This window comes from Pongo pygmaeus, chromosome 16 (genome assembly GCF_028885625.2).
Source record: "Pongo pygmaeus isolate AG05252 chromosome 16, NHGRI_mPonPyg2-v2.0_pri, whole genome shotgun sequence".
Lineage (NCBI taxonomy): Eukaryota > Metazoa > Chordata > Mammalia > Primates > Hominidae > Pongo > Pongo pygmaeus.
Genome location: NC_072389.2, coordinates 61,688,577 through 61,709,754, shown reverse-complemented (window position 1 = coordinate 61,709,754; position 21,178 = coordinate 61,688,577). Strand labels below are relative to the sequence as shown.

Genomic DNA, 21,178 nt, shown 5'->3' with positions numbered 1-21,178 from the left:
TTCTCAAGAAAGACTGGCACAAATAAACCCAGACTATGAAGACTACAATACTTAACTCTTCAATGCCTAGACACTGACAAACATCTACAAGTATCAAGATCATCCAGGAAAACATGACTTTGCCAAATGAGCTAAATAAGACACCAGTGACCAGTCCTGGAAAAACAGAGACATGTGACCTTTCAGACAGTGAATTCAAAATAGCTGTTTTGAGAAAGCTCAAAGAAACTCAAGTAACAGAAAGGGAATTCAAAATTCTATCAGATAATTAACAAAGAGATTGACATAATTAAAAAGAATCAAGGAGAAATTCTGGAGTTAAAAATGCAACTGACATACTGAAGGCTGCATCAGAGTCTCTTAATAGCAGAACTGATCAAGCAGAAGAATTAGTAATCTTGAAGACATGCTATTTGAAAATACAGAGGAGAAAAAAGAAAAAAGAATGAAGTATGCCTACAAGATCTAGAAAATAGGCTCAAAAGGGCAAATATAAGAGTTATTGGCCTTAAAGAAGAGGCAGAAAGGGAGATAGAGGTAGAAAGTTTATTTGAAGGGATAATATCAGAGAACTTCTCAAACCTTGAGAAAGTTATCAATGTTCAAGTAAAAGAAGATTATAGAACACCCAGCAGATTTAACCCAAAAAAGACTACCTCAAGGCATTTAATAATCAAACTCCCAAAGGTCAAGGATAAAGAAAGGATCCTAAAAACAGCAAGAGAAAAGAAACAAACAACATACAAAGAAGCTCCAATACATCTAGCAGCAGACTTCTCAGTGGAAACCTTACAGACCAGGAGAGAGTGGCATGACATATTTAAAGTGCTGAAGAAAAAAATATATATTTTACCTTAGGATAGTATATCCAGCAAAAATATCCTTCAAACATGAAAGATAATAACAGACCTTCCCAGAAAAACAAAAGCTGAGGCATTCCATCAACACTAGACCTGTCCTACAAGAAATGCTAAAGGTAGTTCTTTAATCTAAAAGAAAAGGATGTTAATGAGCAAGAAGAAATCATCTAAAGGTACAAAACTCACTGGTAATAGTAAACATACAGAAAAACACAGAATATTATAACATTGTAATTGAGTGTAAACTACTCTTAAGTAGAAAGACTAAATGATGAGCCAATTAAAAATAATAACTACAACAACTTTTTAAGTCATAGACAGTACAGTAAGACAGAAACAGTAACAAGTTAAAAACTAGGGAGATAAAAGTAAACTGTAGAGTTTGTATTAGTTTTCTTTTTGCATGTTTGTTTATGCAATCAGTGTCAAGTTGTCATCAGCTTTAAGCAATGGGTTATAAGATAGTATTTGCAAGCCTCACAGTAACCTCAAGCCAAAAAACATACAATGACCACACAAAAAATAAAAATCAGGAAATTAAATTATACCACAAGAGAAAATTACCTTCAATAAAAGGAAGACAGGAAGGAATACCACAAGACAACCAGAAAACAAATAATGAAATGGCAGGATTAAGGCCCTTATCAGTATTAACATTGAATGTAAACGGACTAAACTCTTCAATCAAAAGACGGACTGGTTTAATGGATGATAAAACAAGACCCTATGATCTGTTGCTTACAAGAAACGTACTTTACTTATAAAGATATATATATAGACTGAAAATAAAAAGAGTAGAAAAAGATATTCTACACCAAAAAAAAAAGCAGGAGAACCTATACTTAGACAAAATAGATTTCAAAACAAAAACTGTAAGAAGAGACAAAGAAGGTCATTATATAATGCTAAAGAGGTCAATCCAGCAACAGGATATAATGATTGTATACATATGCACACAACACTGGAGCACCCAGATACATAAAGCAAATATTATTTGAGCTAAAGAGAGAGCTAGACCACAATACAGTAATAGCTGGAGACTTCAGCACCCACTTTTAGCACTGGACAGATCTCCCAGAAAGAAACTCAACAAACATCAGACTTAATCTGCACTACAGAACAAGTGGACCCAACAGACATTTACAGAACATTTCATCCAAAGACTACAGATACACATTATTCTCCTCCGCATGTATATCATTCTCAAGGACAGACCATATGTTAGGTCACAAAACAAGTAGTAAAATATTTTAAAAATTGAAATAATATCAAGCATCTTCTCTGACCACATGGAATAAAACTAGAAATTAATAACCAGAACTTTGGAAACTATACAAAGACATAGAAATTAGATGATATGCACCTAAATTACCAGTGGGTCAATGAAGAAACTAAGAAGGAAACTGAGAAATTTCTTGAAACAAATGATAATGAAAACACAACATACCAAGATCTATGGGATACAGTGAAAGCAGTACTGAGAGGGAAATTTATGCAGCTGTAAGTGCCTACAACAAAAAAGAACAAAAACTTCAAATAAATGACTAAGCAATGCATCTTTTCTTTCTTTCTTCCTTCCTTTTTTTTTTTTTTGTTTCTTTGAGATAGAGAGAAACTCTGTTGCCCAGGCTGTAGTGCAGTGGCACGATCATGGCTCACTATAGCCTAGACCTTCCTGGGCTCAACAATCCTCCCTCCTCAGCCCCCCAAGTAGTTGGACTACAGGCGTGCACCACCACATCTGACTAATTTGTATTTTTTCTAGAGATGGAGTTTCACCACGTTGCCCAGGCTGGTCTCAAACTTCTGGGTTCAAGTGATTCATGTGCCTTGGCCTCCCAAAGTGCTGGGATTACAGACATCAGCCACCACATCCAGACAGCAATGCATATTAAAGAACCAGAAAAGCAAGAACAAACCAAACCAAAATTAGTAGAAGAAAAGAAATGAAGATCAGAGCAAAAATAAATGAATTTGAAATGAAGAAAAGATTGATGAAACAAAAAGTTGGGTTTTTTTTTAAAAGATGAGCAAAATTAACAGACTAACAAAGAAAATAAGGGAGACGACGCGAATAAATAAAATATGAGATTAAAAAGGAGGCATTACAACTGACAATGCAGAAATTCAAAGGCTCATTAGTGGCTATTATGAGCAACTACATGCCAATAAATTGGAAAATCTAGAGGGAACAGATAAATTCCTAGACACATACATACAACCCACCAAGATTGAACCATGAAGAAATCCAAAACCTAAACAGAACAAGTAACAAGACTGAAGCCACAATAAAAAATTTTCCCAGTAAAGAAAAGCCCAGGACCTGATGGCTGCACTGTGAATTCTATCGAACATTTAAAGAAGAACTAATACCAAACCAACTCAAACTATTCCAAAAAATGGAGGAGGAGGGAATACTTCCAAACTCATTTTATGAGGCTAGTATTACCCTGATACCAAAACCAAAGACACATCAAAAAAAGAAAACTACATGCCAATATCTCTAATGAATATTGATGCAAAAATCCTCAAAAAATATTAGCAAACAGAATTCAGTAATATATTAAAAAGATCATTTGTCATGACCATGTGGGGTTTACCCCAGGGATACAAGGATGGCTCAACATACGCAAATCAATCAGTGTGATATATCATATCAACAGAATGAAGGACAAAAACCATATGATCATTTCAACTGATCCTGGAAAAGCATTTGATAAAGTTCAACATCCCTTCATAGTAAACACACTTCAAAAACTGGGTATAAAAGGAACAGACCTCAATATAATAAAAGCCATATATGACAGACGCACAGCTAGTATCATACTGAATGGGAAAAACTGACCGTCTTTCCTTTAAGATCTGGCCTACTTTCACCACTGTTATTCAACATAGTACTGAAAGTCCTAACTAGAGCAATCAGACAAGATAAAGAAATAAAGGGCATCCAAATCAGAAGGAAGAAGTCAAATTATCCTCGTTTGCAGATGATATGCTCTTATATTTGGAAAAACCTAAACATTCCACCAAAAACTATTAGAAATGATAAACTCAGTAAAGTTGCAGGATACAAGATCAACATACAAAAATCAGTAGTGTGTCTGTATGTCAACAATCTGAAAAAGAAATAAAAAAGTAATCCCATTTACCATAGCCACATATAAAATACCTAGGAGTTAACATAACCAAAGCAGTAACAGATCTCTACAACAAAAACTATAAAACATCAATGCAAGAAATTGAAGAGGACACAAAAAAATGGAAAGATATTCCATGTTCATGGATTAGAAAAATCAGTATTGTTAAAATGTCCATACTACCCAAAGCAATCTACAGATTCAATGCAACCCCCTGCAAAATACCAATCGCATTTTCACAGAAATAGAAAAAACAATCCTAAAATTTATATGGAACCACAACCGACTCAGAATAGCCAAAGCTACCCTAAGCAAAAAGAACAAAACTGGAGAAATCACATTACCTGGCTTCAAATTATACTATGGTGCTATAGTAACCAAAACATCAGAGTACTGGCATAAAAACAGACACACAGACCAATGGAACGGAATAGAGAAAATCCAGAAACAAATCCATACACCTACAGTGAACTCATTTTTGACAAGGTTGCCAAGAACATACACTGGATAAAGGACAGTCTCTTCAATAAATGGTGCTGGGAAAACGGAATATCCACATGCAGAAGAAGAAGACTAGACCCCTACCTCTTGCCATATACAAAGATCAAATCAAAATGTATTAAAGACTTAAATCTAAGATCTCAAAACTATGAAATTACTATAAGAAAACATTGGGGAAACTCTCCAGGACATTGGAGTAGAAAAAGATTTCTTGAGTAATACACCACAAGCAAAGGTCACCAAAGCAAAAATGGACAAATGGGATCACATAAAGTTAAAAAGTTTCTGCACAGTGAAGGAAACAATAAAGTAAAGAGACAACCCACAGAATGGGAGAAAATACTTGCAAACTACCCATCGACAAGGGTAGAAAATATAAGGAGCTCAAACAACTCTATAGGAAAAAAAATCTAATAATCTAATAATCCAATTTAAAAATGAGCAAAAGATCTGAATAGACATTTCTCAAGAAAAACATACAAATGGCAAACAGGCATAAAAAAAGGTGTTCAACATCATTGATCATCAGAGAAATGCAAATCAAAACTACAATATCATCTCAACTCTGATAAAATGGCTTATATCCAAAAGACAGGCAATAACAAATGCTGGTGAGGATGTAGAGAAAGGGAACCCTGGTACACTGTTGGTGGGAATGTAAATTAGTACAACCTCAAAGGAAACAGTTTGGAGGTTCCTCAAAAAACTAAAGTTACCATATGATCCAGCAATTCCACTGCTGCATATAGGTCCAAAAGAGGAGAAATCAATATATCAAAGAGATCTGCACTTTCATGTTTGTTGCAGCACTGTTCACAATAGCCAAGATCTGGAAGCAACCAAAGTGTCCACTAACAGATGAATCGATAAATAAAATGTGATACATATACACAATGGAGTACTATTCAGCCATAAAAAATAATGAGGCCCTGTCACTTGCAACAACATGGATGTAACTGGAGGTCATTGAGTGAAATAAGCCAGGCACAGAAAGACAAACTTCCCATGTTCTCACTTATTTGTGGGATCTGAAAATCAAAACAACTTAACATACGGAGATAGAGAGTTGAAGAATGGTTATCAGAGACTGGGAAGGGTAGTGGGGGATGCAGGGGTGGGAGATAAGGATGGTTAATGGGTAAAAAAACATATAGTTAGAAAGAATGAATAGTACCTAGTATGTGATAGCACATGTTTATTATAGTCAAAATAATTTAATTGTACATTTTAAATTAACTAAAAGAGTATAATTGGATTTTTGTAACACAAAGGATAAATACTTGAGGGGATGGATACCCCATTTTCCATGATGTGATTATTACACAATGCATGCCTGTATCAAAATATCCCATTTACCCCATAAACACTTACTATGTAACCACAAACATTAAAAATTTTAAAAAGAGAAAGTGAGTAAATAAAAATTAAATATGAGAAACCTTATATTGTTTGCTTCTGCAGGGGTAGGAATCCACTCCCCAACCCCTTTCCTAGCTTGTCTCAGTTTTCTATTCTGTTTTTTATTTGCAGGGGGAGATTCTTTTTACAGGGCTCTCTGAGTAGAATACGTAATAAATCTGTCATTCTACTATAACATGGGGTCCTTTTGTACAAGTATTTTCCTGCTCTTCAGACACTGGCAAAAACTAAAAGATGAAATAAAAATATTTTTAGTAAAACATTTAATTATAAATTAGTAAAACATGTAATTATAAACGTAATTATAAATATTTTTAGTAAAACATCTAATTATAAATTATAAAATACAAATCTGTAACAATCATCAAAATGTATTACTTGAAATGTTATATATGATACATTTCTTATTCCTAAACTAACAACTAATCATGGATTTGTATAAGGCATGAAGATAAAATATTGCCTAGGTTTCCTTCCCTGCTTCCATCAACTTCATTTTGGGGGATAGGGAGGACAGAAAGTAAGAATCAAAATTAGGTAAGAACTGATAAAAGTTTTAAAGTAGACTACTCCTCTAAGGAGAGTTGCTCTATCCTATCAATTAATAATGAGAATTTATAATGAGAATTTAGATGACTGGAGCATCTAAATGGAAAGTACTTTTTCAGTGGCTTTTAGAAAATGTGTGCATACTAAAAACATATACACACACATTGCTATACCTATGCATATATATTCATGTTCAATTTGTAATAATTCATTGAACTGAACACACATGCTTTGGCTAGTGTTTTGTATATATGTCATATATCAAATGAAAAAGATAAAAAACTGGCATTTATATAGAATTATTAATAATTGTACATTTACTTACTATTATTTCCTTAGCTTGTCGAACTACGTCAGCTGTTTTTGCCTGCAACTCTGCATTTAAACGCCTAAAAGCAGAAAATAATTGGGATATACTGAAGATCCTAACAAAAATAAAAAATAAACTTCAGCAATTACACGTTATCAAGTGACGTAATCAACAAATGCCAAAATATACATATGGCATTCTTACTCTAAAATGAACACAGCCATTAAGAATTTATCCTCAACTCCCCATGATTCCTCCTTCCTTGTAGTAGGAACTCAAACACTAAGTATTAGCAGTATTAGCCTTTCTGGGGCCCTCCATTAATTTCAAGTGAAGTACCTTACCTAATATATTTGGGAAGAATAAGCTGGGTGAGTTCAACTCTGTTCCACTCACCACCTTCTTGTTATTAGCCTACCTGCAAAGAATGCAAGTTCTAATCTTGCTTCTCCAGAGACAGGCCCTGTTCTAATTGTGGGCAGAAGTGGGCAGGGTATGGGGGAGACCTGCTCTGGTTTGGGGTATTGCTATAACTGGGGGGCTAAATGTGAGGTTTAGTGAGCAGACCCAATATGGCTCACACCTCAGCTACACACTTTAATATCAAGCTTCCTCGGAAATAAAGGTGACTATTTTGACCTCTACCTGTCACTCCTTTTTTAATTATGATTTTTCATTCTACTTGGAATCTAGCAAGAATAGGAATACTATTTACTTGGTCCTATATTAAGACTGCAAGAATGACAATATTATTGAAAGAAATTGTTTTTAAAGGAAAAACTGCCCATAATCCTACCACCACCATCCATTTTTATTTTTAATATTCCCTTCCAATTTTCATCTATAGCATATAAACAATTTTGTACTATTTTCCCACAGCAATATAAAAGGAATATCAATCTTCACGTAATCTTTATAAGCATGTTAAACCGCTATACAATAATTCAATAAATTGCAATTAAGATAATGTACTGAACTCCGTCCCTATTGTTAAGTCCCCTTTTCACTTTTAAAGATTAACACCATAATAAACATACTCAAAAGCATATAACTTTTTTCTCCTGTTGAAATGTCACATTTCTAGACCACCTAGGATCTTCTGAGGTTATGTGAAGGAGACATGTTAAGGATTTTAAAAATTAGTTATCTTGTTTTTCTTAGACATGTGATTCAGAAGTAACACAAAACACAATCTCCACCCCCAGGGGGAAAAAGGGGGGGGCGATTAGTACCATATCCTTTAACAGTCTGAAGCTTTAAGAAATATTTTTATATCTTAGAATTACCTGGTCAAAAGAAAAATATCTAAAAAAGACTTAAAGGTGCCTTTAAAGTGCCATTACCTGATTTTTCAAATTTCCCTAACAAGGACTTAATCACAAGGACTTAAATGTAAGTTTCCAATTAATATAGTGAACCAAGATGACTGAGAAGAATATTCTACTCTAAATCCATGGAAACGCCATATAAAATGTAATGGAGGAAATATTGCTAAGCTCTAACTCAGGCAAGGGAAATGCCCTGGTACTAAGAATAAAGCAGCAATTCAAAGTGAGAGCAACAAACAGGAACAGAAGCCAAAATAGCTTAAAAGCTAGAAGCTGATGTATGTGAGTCATGAAGGGATACACCTGTGAAACACAGGCTACAAAAATTCTACCCACAACCTTAGGTGAGCAGAAATGAAACTAGAACCACGGGTAGAAAAGATTCTCTTGTGAGTAATTAAAACAAACAAGGGGGAAGTCCAAATTCATCTTATCTAGGTGATACAAGGACACCATGGAAAAACTTTAAAATAGAAAAAAGCTGACGTGGAATCAATCAAAACTCGAAACTAGTAAAGGTAAATTGAAAACCACCCTACAGGAACATTTACTCATCTAGAATATATAGGACTCTCTCAAAAAGCAAACTGCTAAAGATGACTTCAAAAAGGTAACAAATTGCATAAAGAAACAAGCCGCTGAAAGAGAGAATCAGCAGATGTGAGGAAAGGGAAATTTTGTACTATAAGAACAAAAGATAATATAACAATTAAAAAAAGATTTTAAAATTAGAATTTGGAAAAAAAATGCACTTAGAAAAAACATTAGGCAAGAGCCAGATTTTACCACAAAAGAATGCTGAATTTGAGAAAGATCCAAATATAAATTACATAAATGAAAAACACAGTCACTGAAATTAAGAACTCAAGGAAATTTGACAGATATGTTGAACAATATAATGGACATAGAAGGAATGAGTGAATTAGAAGACAGATATAAATAAATCACCTACAAGGAGATACAGAAAACAAGGGGACAAAAACACAAAAGACAGGTTAACATTCATTGAAGACAGATGTTATGTTCCTACTATAACAGAAGCTATAGAAAGAAATCCCAGAGAGGCCTGGGCGCAGTGGCTCACATCTGTAATCCCAGCACTTTGGGAGGTGGAGGGAGGATCACTTGAGGCCAGGAGACCAGCCTGGCCAACATAGCGAAACCCCGGCTCTACTAAAAATGCAAAAATTAGCCAGGTGTGGTGCTGCATGCCTGTAATCTCAGCTACTGGGGAGGCTGAGGCACGAGAATCGCTTGAACCTGGGAGGTGGAGGTTGCAGTGGGCCAAGATCGTGCCACTGCACTCCAGCCTGGACAACAGAGCAAGGCTCTGTCTCCCAAAAAGAAAAAAAGAAATCCCAAGAGGAGAGAATGACAGTATTTCAAGAGCTAATGCTGAGAATTTCCCAAACTGAAGACATGGATCTCATGAAGAATAAAGAAAACAAATCCACCTGTGTATACATCACAGTGAAAATACAGAATTTTAAAGAGAGTACTCCCTAAACTACCAAATCATTATTTTAAAAGAACAGAGAAAAATAGTCTACCAGCATAATTATCTAAAAAGCTGACAGCAGATGGCTCATTAATATTTCCAACATTCTAACATTTCTATCCTTATATTGCCAACAGACAATATAAGGATATCTTTAATTGGCTGAGAAGGAAAAGCTGGCCATCTAGAATTACGTTCAGATAAACTGTAATTGAAGAATAAGTGCAAAGTAACAATTTTCAAAAAGACTGGAGAGTTTAAGACTCAGGTTTTCACAGAAAGTAACAAAGGGTCGACACTTCAAGAAGGAGGAAACTGAATCTGGAAAAAAAGAATCATGAAGATATCTGAAAACATGATAAATCTAAATTAGTACAGACTATAAAAATAACATTGATGATTAACTGGGTGTGGGTGTATTCAAAACAACAAAGTAAAATATTATCTAATTTAAAAGACAGAGGACACCAAGTTAAAGCATTCTAATATCTTTCCAAATCAGTAAAAATAAAGACATAATGAAAACCCATTCAATCCAGCAGAATACAGACAAGAACCAAAGACATTAATAGAAAATATAAAAAACAAGGTGGCTAAGACAACTTCAAGTTATGTAATAATGTAAATAAATTAAATTCACTTATTAATAGGCAGAAATTATCTGACTGGTTATAAAAAGAATGCTCTTACTGATAAATGACATACAAAGTTTGAAAATAAAGGGATGAAGAAAGATGTAACAGACACTGCATAATAATGAAAGGAATCAAGAAGATTTAAATAAGTCAAACGAGATACTCCCAAACAAAAATGGCCACAATTATAAGGAATTTTTTTAAACTATAATTATAATTGATGATTTTTAATACACTTCTAACAGAAACCAATAAATCTGCAACCAAAAAAAAGGTGAGGATACCAATGTCATGAAGAACAAATATAGAACAGATTAGCCAACAAATAATAAATAAATTTTCTATCAAAGAACGCATAGAACTTTTACAAAAAGTGAACAAGCACTTGGCCACAAATAAGTCTCAATACATTTAAAAACTTAATATCATATCAATTCTCTAATCATAATGCAATTTAAAATAAACTAGGCTGGGCCTGTAATACCAGCACTTTGGGAGGCCGAGGCAGGTGGATCATTTGAGACCAGGAGTTAAAGACCAGCCTGGGCAACATGGCGAAATCCCATCACTACAAAAAATATAATACAAAAATTAGCCGGGCATGTTAGCACATGCCTGTAGTCCCAGCTACTCAGGAGCCTGGGAGGTGAAGTTTGCAGTGGGCTGAGATCACACCATTGCACTCCAGTCTGGGCAACAGAGTGAGACCCTGTCTCAAAAAAAATATATATATATATTTAGCATGGCATGGTGGCACACGCCTGTAGTCCCAGCTCCTCGGGAGGCTGGGGTGGGAGAACTCTTGAGCCCAGGAGGTCAAAGCTGCAATGAGCCATAATCGCACCACTGCACTCCAGCCTGGACATCAGAGCAAGACCTTGTCACATACATACTTAGAAAAATAAAAACTAGACAACAGTAAACAAACAACCCTATGTGCTTGCAAACTAAAAAACACACTTCTAAACAATTACTATGAAAATAGTATAATATTTAGAACTAAATAACCATAAAAGAAATATACATCAAAACAAGTTCTGGAATATAGTTAACCTATAGTTGAAGAGAAATTTAAAGACTAAATATATTTATTTAAAAATAAGAAAAACAATAAATGAGGTAAATAAACTAAAAAACAAAAAATTAATCCACCCCAGTTAGAAGAGATCATTTGTCTTTATTTCTGTAAAGATTAATGAAATTTTAAAATAGCACAGATTAGCAAGAAAACCAAAGCTGGTTCTCTGAAAAGACCAATAAAACAGATAAATCTCCCAGGAAGCTTGATAGAAAAAGAAAAAGACAAAAATAAACAATATTGGAAAGCTACCAAAAGGAGTGGTGTACATGGTTATGGATACAGTCAAGATTTCAAACATACCACCATAGAGTCAGCTTATGCTAATATATTTTAAAACATACATGATATGAACACTTTTCTAGAACCAAAAATTATTTTAGAAATGACCAAAAACTATTCTAGAAATAGTACATCTAAATAATCATTAAAGAAGCTAAATTCATAGACAAAAAGAATCCCCTTGAAAAAAAGAACACTAGACTCAGTTTCACAATTTTAATCAAAGGGCAGAAAATCTCTAATTATAAAAAGCTTCCAAGAAAAGAATCAAAAAAGGAAAACTATTCGGCTTCTTTCATACAGCCAGAATAATATTGATATCAAAAACAGAAAGGAAAAGAAGTAAAAAAAAAAAGTACAACACCCATTTCACTTTCGTTCATAGATGCAAAAAACCTACATAAAATTATAGCAATCAAATCTAGCAGTCTTTAAAGGAAAACAAGAAACCTGCCTTTGTAGTTCAGTATGTTAGAACATTAAAGGAAGGAAAAAGAACATACCAACACCTGAATTAATTGGGGAAAAAATAAGTTTTGATACATTTAACACTCATTCAAATTAGGAATTAAGGGGAAGAATTTTAAACATAATAAAAAGAATCTACCAAAACCCTAGAGCAAACCTCAAATGTAGTGATTATTAAAAGTGGGCTTCTCAAAATCATAAACAAGGAAGCTCATCGTCACTTTTTCTATTCCATATCACATGGGAAGTCCTAAACAGAGAAAAAGAGAGAATGCAGGAGAATTATCAAGGGACAAAATGATTAAAATTTGCATATAATTGTCTTCATCAAAAATCCAAGGGACTTCACAGAATGAATAAGAGAGTCCAGCAGGACTGAAGATCTGTGTGTATACAAATACAGATGTAGCATCAACATCTAAAAATTCTACATTTATAACCAATTAGAAAATGTAATAGAAAAAATTCCACTTAATATATAGCAACTATTCAGTACCTTGAAGCAAATTATATATGCAAGAATTTTATGTAGTAAAATGATAAAACTCTATTAAAGGTAAAAAAAAAAAACCCGTAAATGGAGAAGTATCATATTCGTGGAAAATTCAATAGCATAAATAAGTCAGTTCTCTGCAAATTAATCTGCAAATCCAATGTAATTGGGATTTATGAGGGGGCTTGCCCTGCCAGTTATCACGTTATCTTATTGTTTAGCTATCTGGTATTACAATACAGGAATGAAGCTTGAAAAATCTATCCACTTGAGCGATTAGCATCTTTCTTAGTCTATCCTTTCAGACACTGATTATTTCCTCCAACAGGAGCAGAACTGCAAACGGTTTTGGAATGAGGTCCCTGGGAAGTAGCATTCTAATGATCAATGCCAAGTCAACAAGTGGCAAAACAGATACCATACTGTTATAATTTCATATTCTTGCTTACAGGGATGGCCAGACATTTTACTCTTCTACATGACACAGAAGTATTCTAGAAAATTCAGGTAGTGTAGGGAGTTACTCTGTTCATATGCTTCAGATGTGCACAACTCAGAGTACAGATAACAGAACAAGTAACAACTGGCCACTATGTAATACTGTTTAGCTATCTCGTTTTATAAAATAACTCGTGCTAGAATACAGTAATAGTCCCTGTATATTTCTCATTTTAAGCAGGACTATATCCCTAAGGATGCACCAGAACCGGGTGCAAAATACACTCTCAAATAACTGAACAAATAAACCTAATCCAGGTATTTAATACTATATGGTTAATGATAATGAAAATAACCGTTTTGATTCAGGCACAGCTGATAAAGAACTATATAGAGAAAAGAGATTAATTTGCTTAAGTACACTTTTGAACTGGGATATTCGGCTCATTTCATCAGAGAGAAAAAGATACGATTATCTTCCCACTTGCTGTGGTAAATTGGTCTGTGTATAGTTTACCTAAACACAGTACCCTTCAGTTTTAATTTCAAATATGCTTATAGATCATATGTAGATCATACGGTAACTCTAGTTTAACCCTCTGATACAAACTGCCAACTATTTCCAAATTTTAATCTAGTTATATTATATTAAATTAAAAGAAAGGGAGTTGTTAAAAGGCACTTTTTTATAAGGGTATGTACGATGGCAAATAAAACAGACATCGCCTCTGCCCTTGGAACTTACAGTCCAGGGGAGGAGACAGACAAAAAGGAAATTCACAAATGAATTTACTGTAACAAATTATGCTAATTAGAAAGAAAATCAGTGAGACAATGAAAAACACCAACAAGGGAGCCTACTTAGCATGGTCAAGGAAGGCCACTCACATTACAGGTTGAAGGCGTGTGTGATTGTCTCTTTCCTGAGATAGAAAGAAAACCTGAAAGAGTTTTCGTAACTAAAAGGCCAGTAAAGCTGGAGAGTTTTAGGGAGAAAAGGGGAAGAAGGAATAAGATCAAATAGGGGAGGCAGGAGGAGCCACATCGATCAGAGCTTTTGAAATGCAACAGGAAACTATTGTAGAATTTTAAGCAAAGGAATGATATGATCAAATTAAAAGATTACACTGGCTGCTGTGTGAAAACTTGGGGATGAGAAGTAGAATGGGCCAAGAATGAAAGCACCGTTGTCAGGATAGTTGTAATTACACTGAGAACAGATAAGAAAAGGAATATTTGAACGAGAATGGTAATTCTGATTGCAGTGGGAAGCATCCTTTCAATTTAGAAACCAACCTAAAAGAAATTTACACAAGGTAAACTCTATGAACTTAATATTAAGCGAAATAACCTAAACTATCAAGTGAACTATTCGTGGCAATTCCTGCTACCCACATAACTTCCAACAGTATCTTGCTGTTTACTTGGGCTACATTTTAAATTAAACAACACGTTTACTTGGGCTAAATTTTCGCCCACTTCAAATATCTTCTAATTCGCAGGCGAACTACTCAGATCAAAGATAAAGAAAGGATAAACGGCAGGTGAAACAGATGACGAGACGGGAATGCTGCAGAGTGAGTGGTCCCGAAGATCCAGCCAGTCTCCAGAAAAAAGTACTTGTAAGCAGCCTCATTTAGATGAAAGAAAGAAGGAAAAGTTCAACCGCCGAATTTCTTACTTATATTCTTCCTCCAAGGCGAGGAGATCGGGTCCAGGTGTAGAGGGTTGCTGAAGGGGTGGCGGAAGCGGAGTCCCTGGAACGCTGCTTCTCTGTAAAAGAGCCACAGACTTTCAGACCCGAAGTTAAAGGAGGTCAGGCGTCCTAGTCGCCGGAGCCCAGACGCTCCCCAGGAGCCTGGAGTTGAACTGACCGTGAGACCCAGACTTCGCCCCGCCATCTTTAGCGACTGCGGCGCGGTTACCGAGGCAACGACGCATCTTCCCGCGAGAGTTTCCACACCCCGGGCGCCTCCCGCCCGGGCGCCTACGCCTTCCCACTCTCAGGTTCTGTGCCGCAAGCGGCGCGGGCCTCTGGCAGTGGGCCCGGCCTTTGCTCGCACCACTCGGCACTGCCCCAGGAATCCAGGAAGGTTTCCTAACTGCAAATTCGACTTAGTTAGTGCAAATTCTCAACTTGGGGGGTTAACAGTTTCAGCGAAACAGGCAGGTCCGTTGCCGCTACTCTATAGAAAGCAAGCTGGTGAGGCAATCCCTCCCTGTTGTGCTTTTCAAACCGTTAGTGGCTAATCCGACCTTCACCCCGTTTGCTTAAAGTGAACTCTTCAGTGGAATTCAGAAGTTTTGATTTCTAATTTTTGTTTACAGCATGCATGGCTAAGACTCAGGCTCTCAAGTTAGTCAACCTAAATTATTATCCTGGCATTGCCACTTACTAGTTAGTTATATGGCCTTGGGCAAATCACTCTGTATATCGGCCACTTCATTTGTCAAATGGGAGTGAGAATAGTGCCCACTTCACAGTTATTATGAGAAGCAAATGAATTCGTGCTTAGGATCATGCCTGAAACACGTAAGCGGTTAATAATTTCAATTGTTTTGGAATAAAATTGACATCCAGAAATAAACCGTGATATGTATGGTCATCTGATCTTTAGTAAGGGTGCAAGACCATTCAATGGGAAAATAATTGTCTTCAACAGATGGGGAGACAACTGGATATCCAAATGCAATTTGACCCTTAACTTCACACCATATACAAAAATTAAAATGTATCAAAGACCTAAACTTAGGAGCTAAAACTCTAAAGCTCTTCAAAGAAACTGTTGGTGTAAATCTTTATGACCTTGAATTACAATTCTGAGAATCCTTGATGATTTCTTAGATATGACACCAAAAGCAGTAGCAAAAAAAAAAAAAAAAAAAAAGAGGCTGGGCACGGAGGCTAATGCCTGTAATCCCAGCACTTTGGGAGGCCGAGGCGGGTGGATCACCTGAGGTTGGGAGTTCAAGACCAGCCTGACCAACATGGAGAAACCCCGCCACTACTAAAAAAAAAATACAAAATTAGCCGGGTGTGGTGGCTCATGCCTGTAATCCCAGCTACTAGGGAGACTGAGGCAGGAGAATCGCTTGAACCTGGGAGGCAGAGTTTGTGGTGAGCTGAGATTGTGCCATTGCACTCCAACCTGGGCAACAAGAGCGAAATTCCGTCTCAAGAAAAAAACAAAAAAAGGAAAAAAAAGAATAATAGATAAACTAGACATTATCAAAACTAAAAACTGTTAGTTTCAAAAGATAACATAAATAAAGTAACAAGACCACAGGAAGAGGGGAAATTCTTGCAAATTATATATCTGATAAATAACTTGTGTCTGGACTATATAAAGTATTAAAATTCAAAAATAGGTGCAGTGGCTCATGCCTGTAATATCAGCACTTTGGAGGCTAAGTCAGGAGGCTCACTTGAGCCCAGGAGTTCCAGACCAGCCAAGGCAACACAGTGAGACCCCATCTCTACAAAAAAAAAAAAGGAAATAGATAAATAAAAATTAGCTGGGTCCAGTGGTACATGCCTGTAGTCCCAACTACTAGGAGACTGGGTTGGGAGGATCGCTTGAGCCAGGGAGATCAAGGCTGCAAAGAGCCATGGTCACACCACTGCACTCTAGCCTGGGTCACAGAGTGAGACCCTGTCTCAAAAAAAAATAATAATTAAAAAATTTTAAAAAAAGACAACCCAAGTTAAAAATGGGCAAAGAAATAGGGATGCCTCCAAAGAACATATACAAATAGCCAAAAAGCACAAGAAAAGATGCTCAATATTGTCTTCAGGGAAATGAAAATTAAAACCAAAATGAAATGCCACTTGACACCCACTAGAATGGCGATAATCAAAAGGATGGACAGCCAGGTGTGGTGGCTCACACCTGTAATCCCAGCACTTTGGGATGCTGAGGCAGGCAGATCACCAGAGGTCAAGAGTTTGAGACCAGCCTGGCCAACATGGTGAAACGCCGGGAGATGGAGGTTGCAGTGAGCCGAGACTGCACCACTGCACTCCAGCCTGGGTGACAGAGGGAGACTCCGTCTCAAAAAAAAAAAAAAGGATGGACAATAACGTGTAGAGGAGGATGTAGAGAAACTTGAACCCTCATAAACTGTTAGTGGGAATGGGAAAATTGTGCAGCCACTGTGGAAAATGGTCTAGCAATTCCTCAATAGTTTATACACAGAGTTACCACACAATCCAGCAACTACTGCTAGGTATACACCCAAGGAAAATGAAAACACACCCACATGAAAAGTATATATACAAATGTTTATGTCAGGATTATTCATAACAGCCAAAATGCAAAACGAACCCATAATGGTCATAAACTGATTAGTGGTTAAATAAAAAGTGGTATATTCATACAATGGAATATTATTCAGAAACAAGAATGAAGTACATGTATACCACAATATGGATGAACCTTGAATATATTACGCTAAGTGAAAGAAGCCATTCACAAAAGACCAAGTATTATCTAATTTCATTCACAAAAGATCACATACTATAGGATTCTATTTCACTATAACTACATATTGTAGGAAATGTCCGGAATAGGCAAATCCATAGTGACAGAAGTAGATTAGTAGTTGTCTAGGCTTGGCAGATGATGGAGGGTTAGCTAAGGAGTTGCAGGGTTTGGGAGGCACTAGTGAAAATATTCTAAAATCAATTGTGTTGATGGTGTACAACTCTGTGAATACACTAAAAGCCAATTAATAGTACACTTTATATGGGTAAATATAGATATGTGAAATAAATCACTCAAGCTGTTAAAACATCTTAAAAATAAACTATTTACAACATCAAGGGATAAAGAAAGGAACACTATGCTAGCACTAATCAAAAGGACCTGGAGTAGCTATATTAATTTCAAACAAAATGACATCAGAACAAGGAAAATTATCAGGGACAAAGAGGAGCATTAATGATAGAGGTCAATTCTCCAAGGGGATAGAATAATCCTGGTGTATATGCTCCTAACAGTAGTGTCAAAATGCATGAGGCAAAAACTGGTAGGACTTGCAAAGAGAAATAGACAAATCCATCATTATATTTGGAGACTTCAGTACTACTCCTTCAGTAATTAACAGGTTAAGCAGGCAGAAAATCAGCAAGAGTTTCTCTGGACAGCATCATCAATCAACTTGATCTAATTGACATTTATAGAATACTCCTTTCAATAACAGCAGAATACACATTTTTCTCAAGGTCACATGGAACATTCACAAAGCTAGAACACATTCTAGCCATAACACACTTTAATAAATTTAAAAGAATATAAATTATATAGTTTAGGGTAGCTGTAACAAAGCACCACCAAGTGAGTGGCTTAAAACAACAGAAATGTATTGTCTCATGGGTCTGGAGGCTAGAAGTCCAAAACCAGGCTAGAAGTATCACCAGGACTATGTTTTGCTTGAAACCTGCAGGGGAGACTCTTTCTTTGCCTCTTTCTAGCTTCTATTGTGGCTGTCACTTCTTGGCATTCCTTGGCTTGCAGCTGCATCACTACAACCTCTCTCTGCCTCTATAATCATGTAGCATTTCCCCTGTGTGTTTCTGTCTTTGCATGGCATTCCTGCTTTTCATGAAGACTCCAGTAATATCGGATTTAGGCCACCCTAATGACCTCATCCTAACGGGATTACATCTGTAAAGACCATATTCACAGGTACTGGGGGTTAGGACTTCAATATATGGTAGGGAGGGGGAGGTGGCACACTTTAACCTATAACTGAAATTATACAAACTGTGGTCCCAGACCAAAATAAAACTAAACTAAAAATCAATAACAAAACAGCTGGACACCCACAAAATATTTGCAAATTAAATTCATACTTCTAAATAATACATGGATCAAGTAAATATCTTGAGGAATTAAAAAAACATTTTGAACTAAATAAAATTTGAAATATAACTTATCAAAACCTGTGGAATGTTATGAAAGCAGTGCTTGGAGTGCTTAGCATTCAATGCATAGATTAGAAAAGAAGAAAAATCTAAACTCAATCTGAATGTCTACCTTCAAGGCAGCTAAAGGAAAAATATTAAAGAAAGCAAAAGAAAAGTAACAATAAACATTAGAACATAAATCAATGGAACTGAAATAGGGAAACAATAGAGAAAATCACAGAAACCAGAATCTAGTTAAAATCAATAAAGTTACAGCTGTGCTAACCAAGAAAAAGAGAAGATCCAAATAACCTGTTCTGTGTTATTTTCTGTGATGGTCAGTCAGGTGTGGCCATGAGAGGAAAACAACATTTATTATACTCACAGGTCCTAGAAATAGGAAGCATGCCATGCCATACAGGGTTACATGGGGAAGACTTGGGGTAGTCAGGAGGCAAAAAACAGGAGCAAGAGAAAAGCCTGGACTAGAGCCTCTATTGGAGTTTCCACAGGAAAAGCAAGGTACGGCAGAGTAAACCGATTAGCATTGGCTACTATGAATAATTTCAGAGGGCCTCGGAGTATACAGGTTGTCCTTAGTTATCTGGTACATAGCTCTGCAATGGCTAAGATAGAGGAAGGCCTGTTGTATATGGACCAGACAGAAGAGGTATGGCTTCATATTAGTTTTTTATATATCAAAGCCATGCTCCCTGGCTAAGCCCTTTTGCTTAGCTAAGAATTGGCTTGCCCCAGGAGAAAGCAGTTTCTCCCAAGCCAGAAAGGATTTTTTTAAGATGTCAAAACATCATAGTATACAGAAAATTAAAAAATATAAACAATACAGTACCAATATTGGAAATGGAATATAAGTCATCAATTGTCCCATGAAAATTAAAAGGATAATAAAGGAATACTATGAACTCTATACCCCAACATTTAATAAATTAGATGAAATGGACCAATTACATGAAAGATACAAACTACCAAAACTCATGCAAGGAGAAATAGATAATCTGAGTAGGCAAGGACATTGAGTCAATAACCTTCCAAGAAATAAATCACCAATCCCAGATGGTTTCTCTGGTGAATTCTAACATACATTTAAGGAAGAAATAACAATTCTACATAATCTTTTTCGGGAAAATAAAGGCAGAAGGAACACTTCCCAACCCATTCTATGAATCTAGCATTACCCTAATACTAAGAGCAGTTAAAGACAGTATAGGAAAACTACAAACTGATATCCCTCATGAATATAGATTTTTAAACCCTTAACAAAATTTTAGCCAATATAATCCAACAATGTCTAAAAAGAATTATGCAACACAACGGAGTGGGATTTATTCTCAGTATACAAGGATGGTTCAATATTCTAAAATCAATCAATGAATTCAGCACATCAAGAGGATAAAGAAGAAAAATTATATGATCATATAAATTCATGCAGCAAAAGCGTTTGACAAAATCCAACACCCCTGAAGGTACAAACTCTCAGAAAACTAGGACTAGAGGGAAATATCCTCAAGTTGATAAAGAACTTCCACAAAATATCTACAGCTTAATGAAACTGGATGCTTTCTCCCTAAGATCAGGAACAACACAAACATGTCCTTTATCATCATTATTATTTAATATTACATCTGAAGTTCTAGTAGTGCAATAAGACAATAAAAGGGAATAAGGAGTATACAGATAAGGAAGGAAGAAATAAACCATCTTTGTGTATAGATGACATGAATGTCTATAAAGAAAATTTTTTTAAAAAAGAAAATCCAAAAGAAGAAATAAAACTCTCCTGTAACTAATAAAATGATAAAAACAAAATTTGTGTGTACATAGAATGGACAATACAATAGTATTCAGCCTTAAAAAGAAATGAAATTCTGAGACATGCTACTACATGAATGAACCTTGAAAGCATTTTGCTAAGTGAAATAAGCCAGACACAAAAGGACAAACATTGCATGATTCCACTTATTTAAGGTGCCTAGAAATGGTTAATTCATAGAGACAGAAAATAGAGTTTACCAGGGACTAGGGAGAGAGGAAAATAGGGAGTTATTTTTTCATGAGTACAGAGTTTCTGTTTGAGATGATGAAAAAGTGCTGAAAATGGATAATGATTATTAAATCATTGCACAACTTTATGAATATATTACATTTAATGCCACCAAATTAAAATATGGTTGACATGGTAAATTTTATATATATTTTACCACAATAAAAATTTCTAGTAGAGGGGTACCCTATAAAATATCCAACCAGTACTCC

The 21,178-nt window shown here is 35.7% G+C and overlaps 2 protein-coding genes across 8 annotated transcripts in view; one reads left to right on the top strand and one right to left on the bottom strand.

Moving 5' to 3' along the window:
* TEX9 (testis expressed 9) overlaps window positions 1-15,571 on the bottom strand; it is a 61,663-nt gene extending 46,092 nt beyond the window's left edge. For 2 of the 7 annotated variants that reach the window (XM_054451612.2, XM_054451614.2), the window contains exons 1-3: window positions 14,871-15,571; window positions 14,678-14,769; window positions 6,792-6,891 (exon numbers count right to left, since the gene is read on the bottom strand). In XM_054451612.2, the coding sequence (XP_054307587.1) occupies window positions 6,792-6,891; window positions 14,678-14,769; window positions 14,871-14,897 (219 nt within the window). In that variant the 5' untranslated portion in view covers window positions 14,898-15,571. Of the gene's footprint in view, window positions 1-2,307; window positions 2,369-6,791; window positions 6,892-12,222; window positions 12,287-14,677 lie in introns of those variants that run through there. The other 5 variants (XM_054451613.2, XM_054451615.2, XM_054451616.2 and 2 more) reach the window with 4 other exon arrangements.
* The window catches only part of NEDD4 (NEDD4 E3 ubiquitin protein ligase), a 613,929-nt gene that overhangs the window by 61,518 nt on the left and 531,233 nt on the right, over window positions 1-21,178 (top strand). The window lies entirely within an intron of this gene.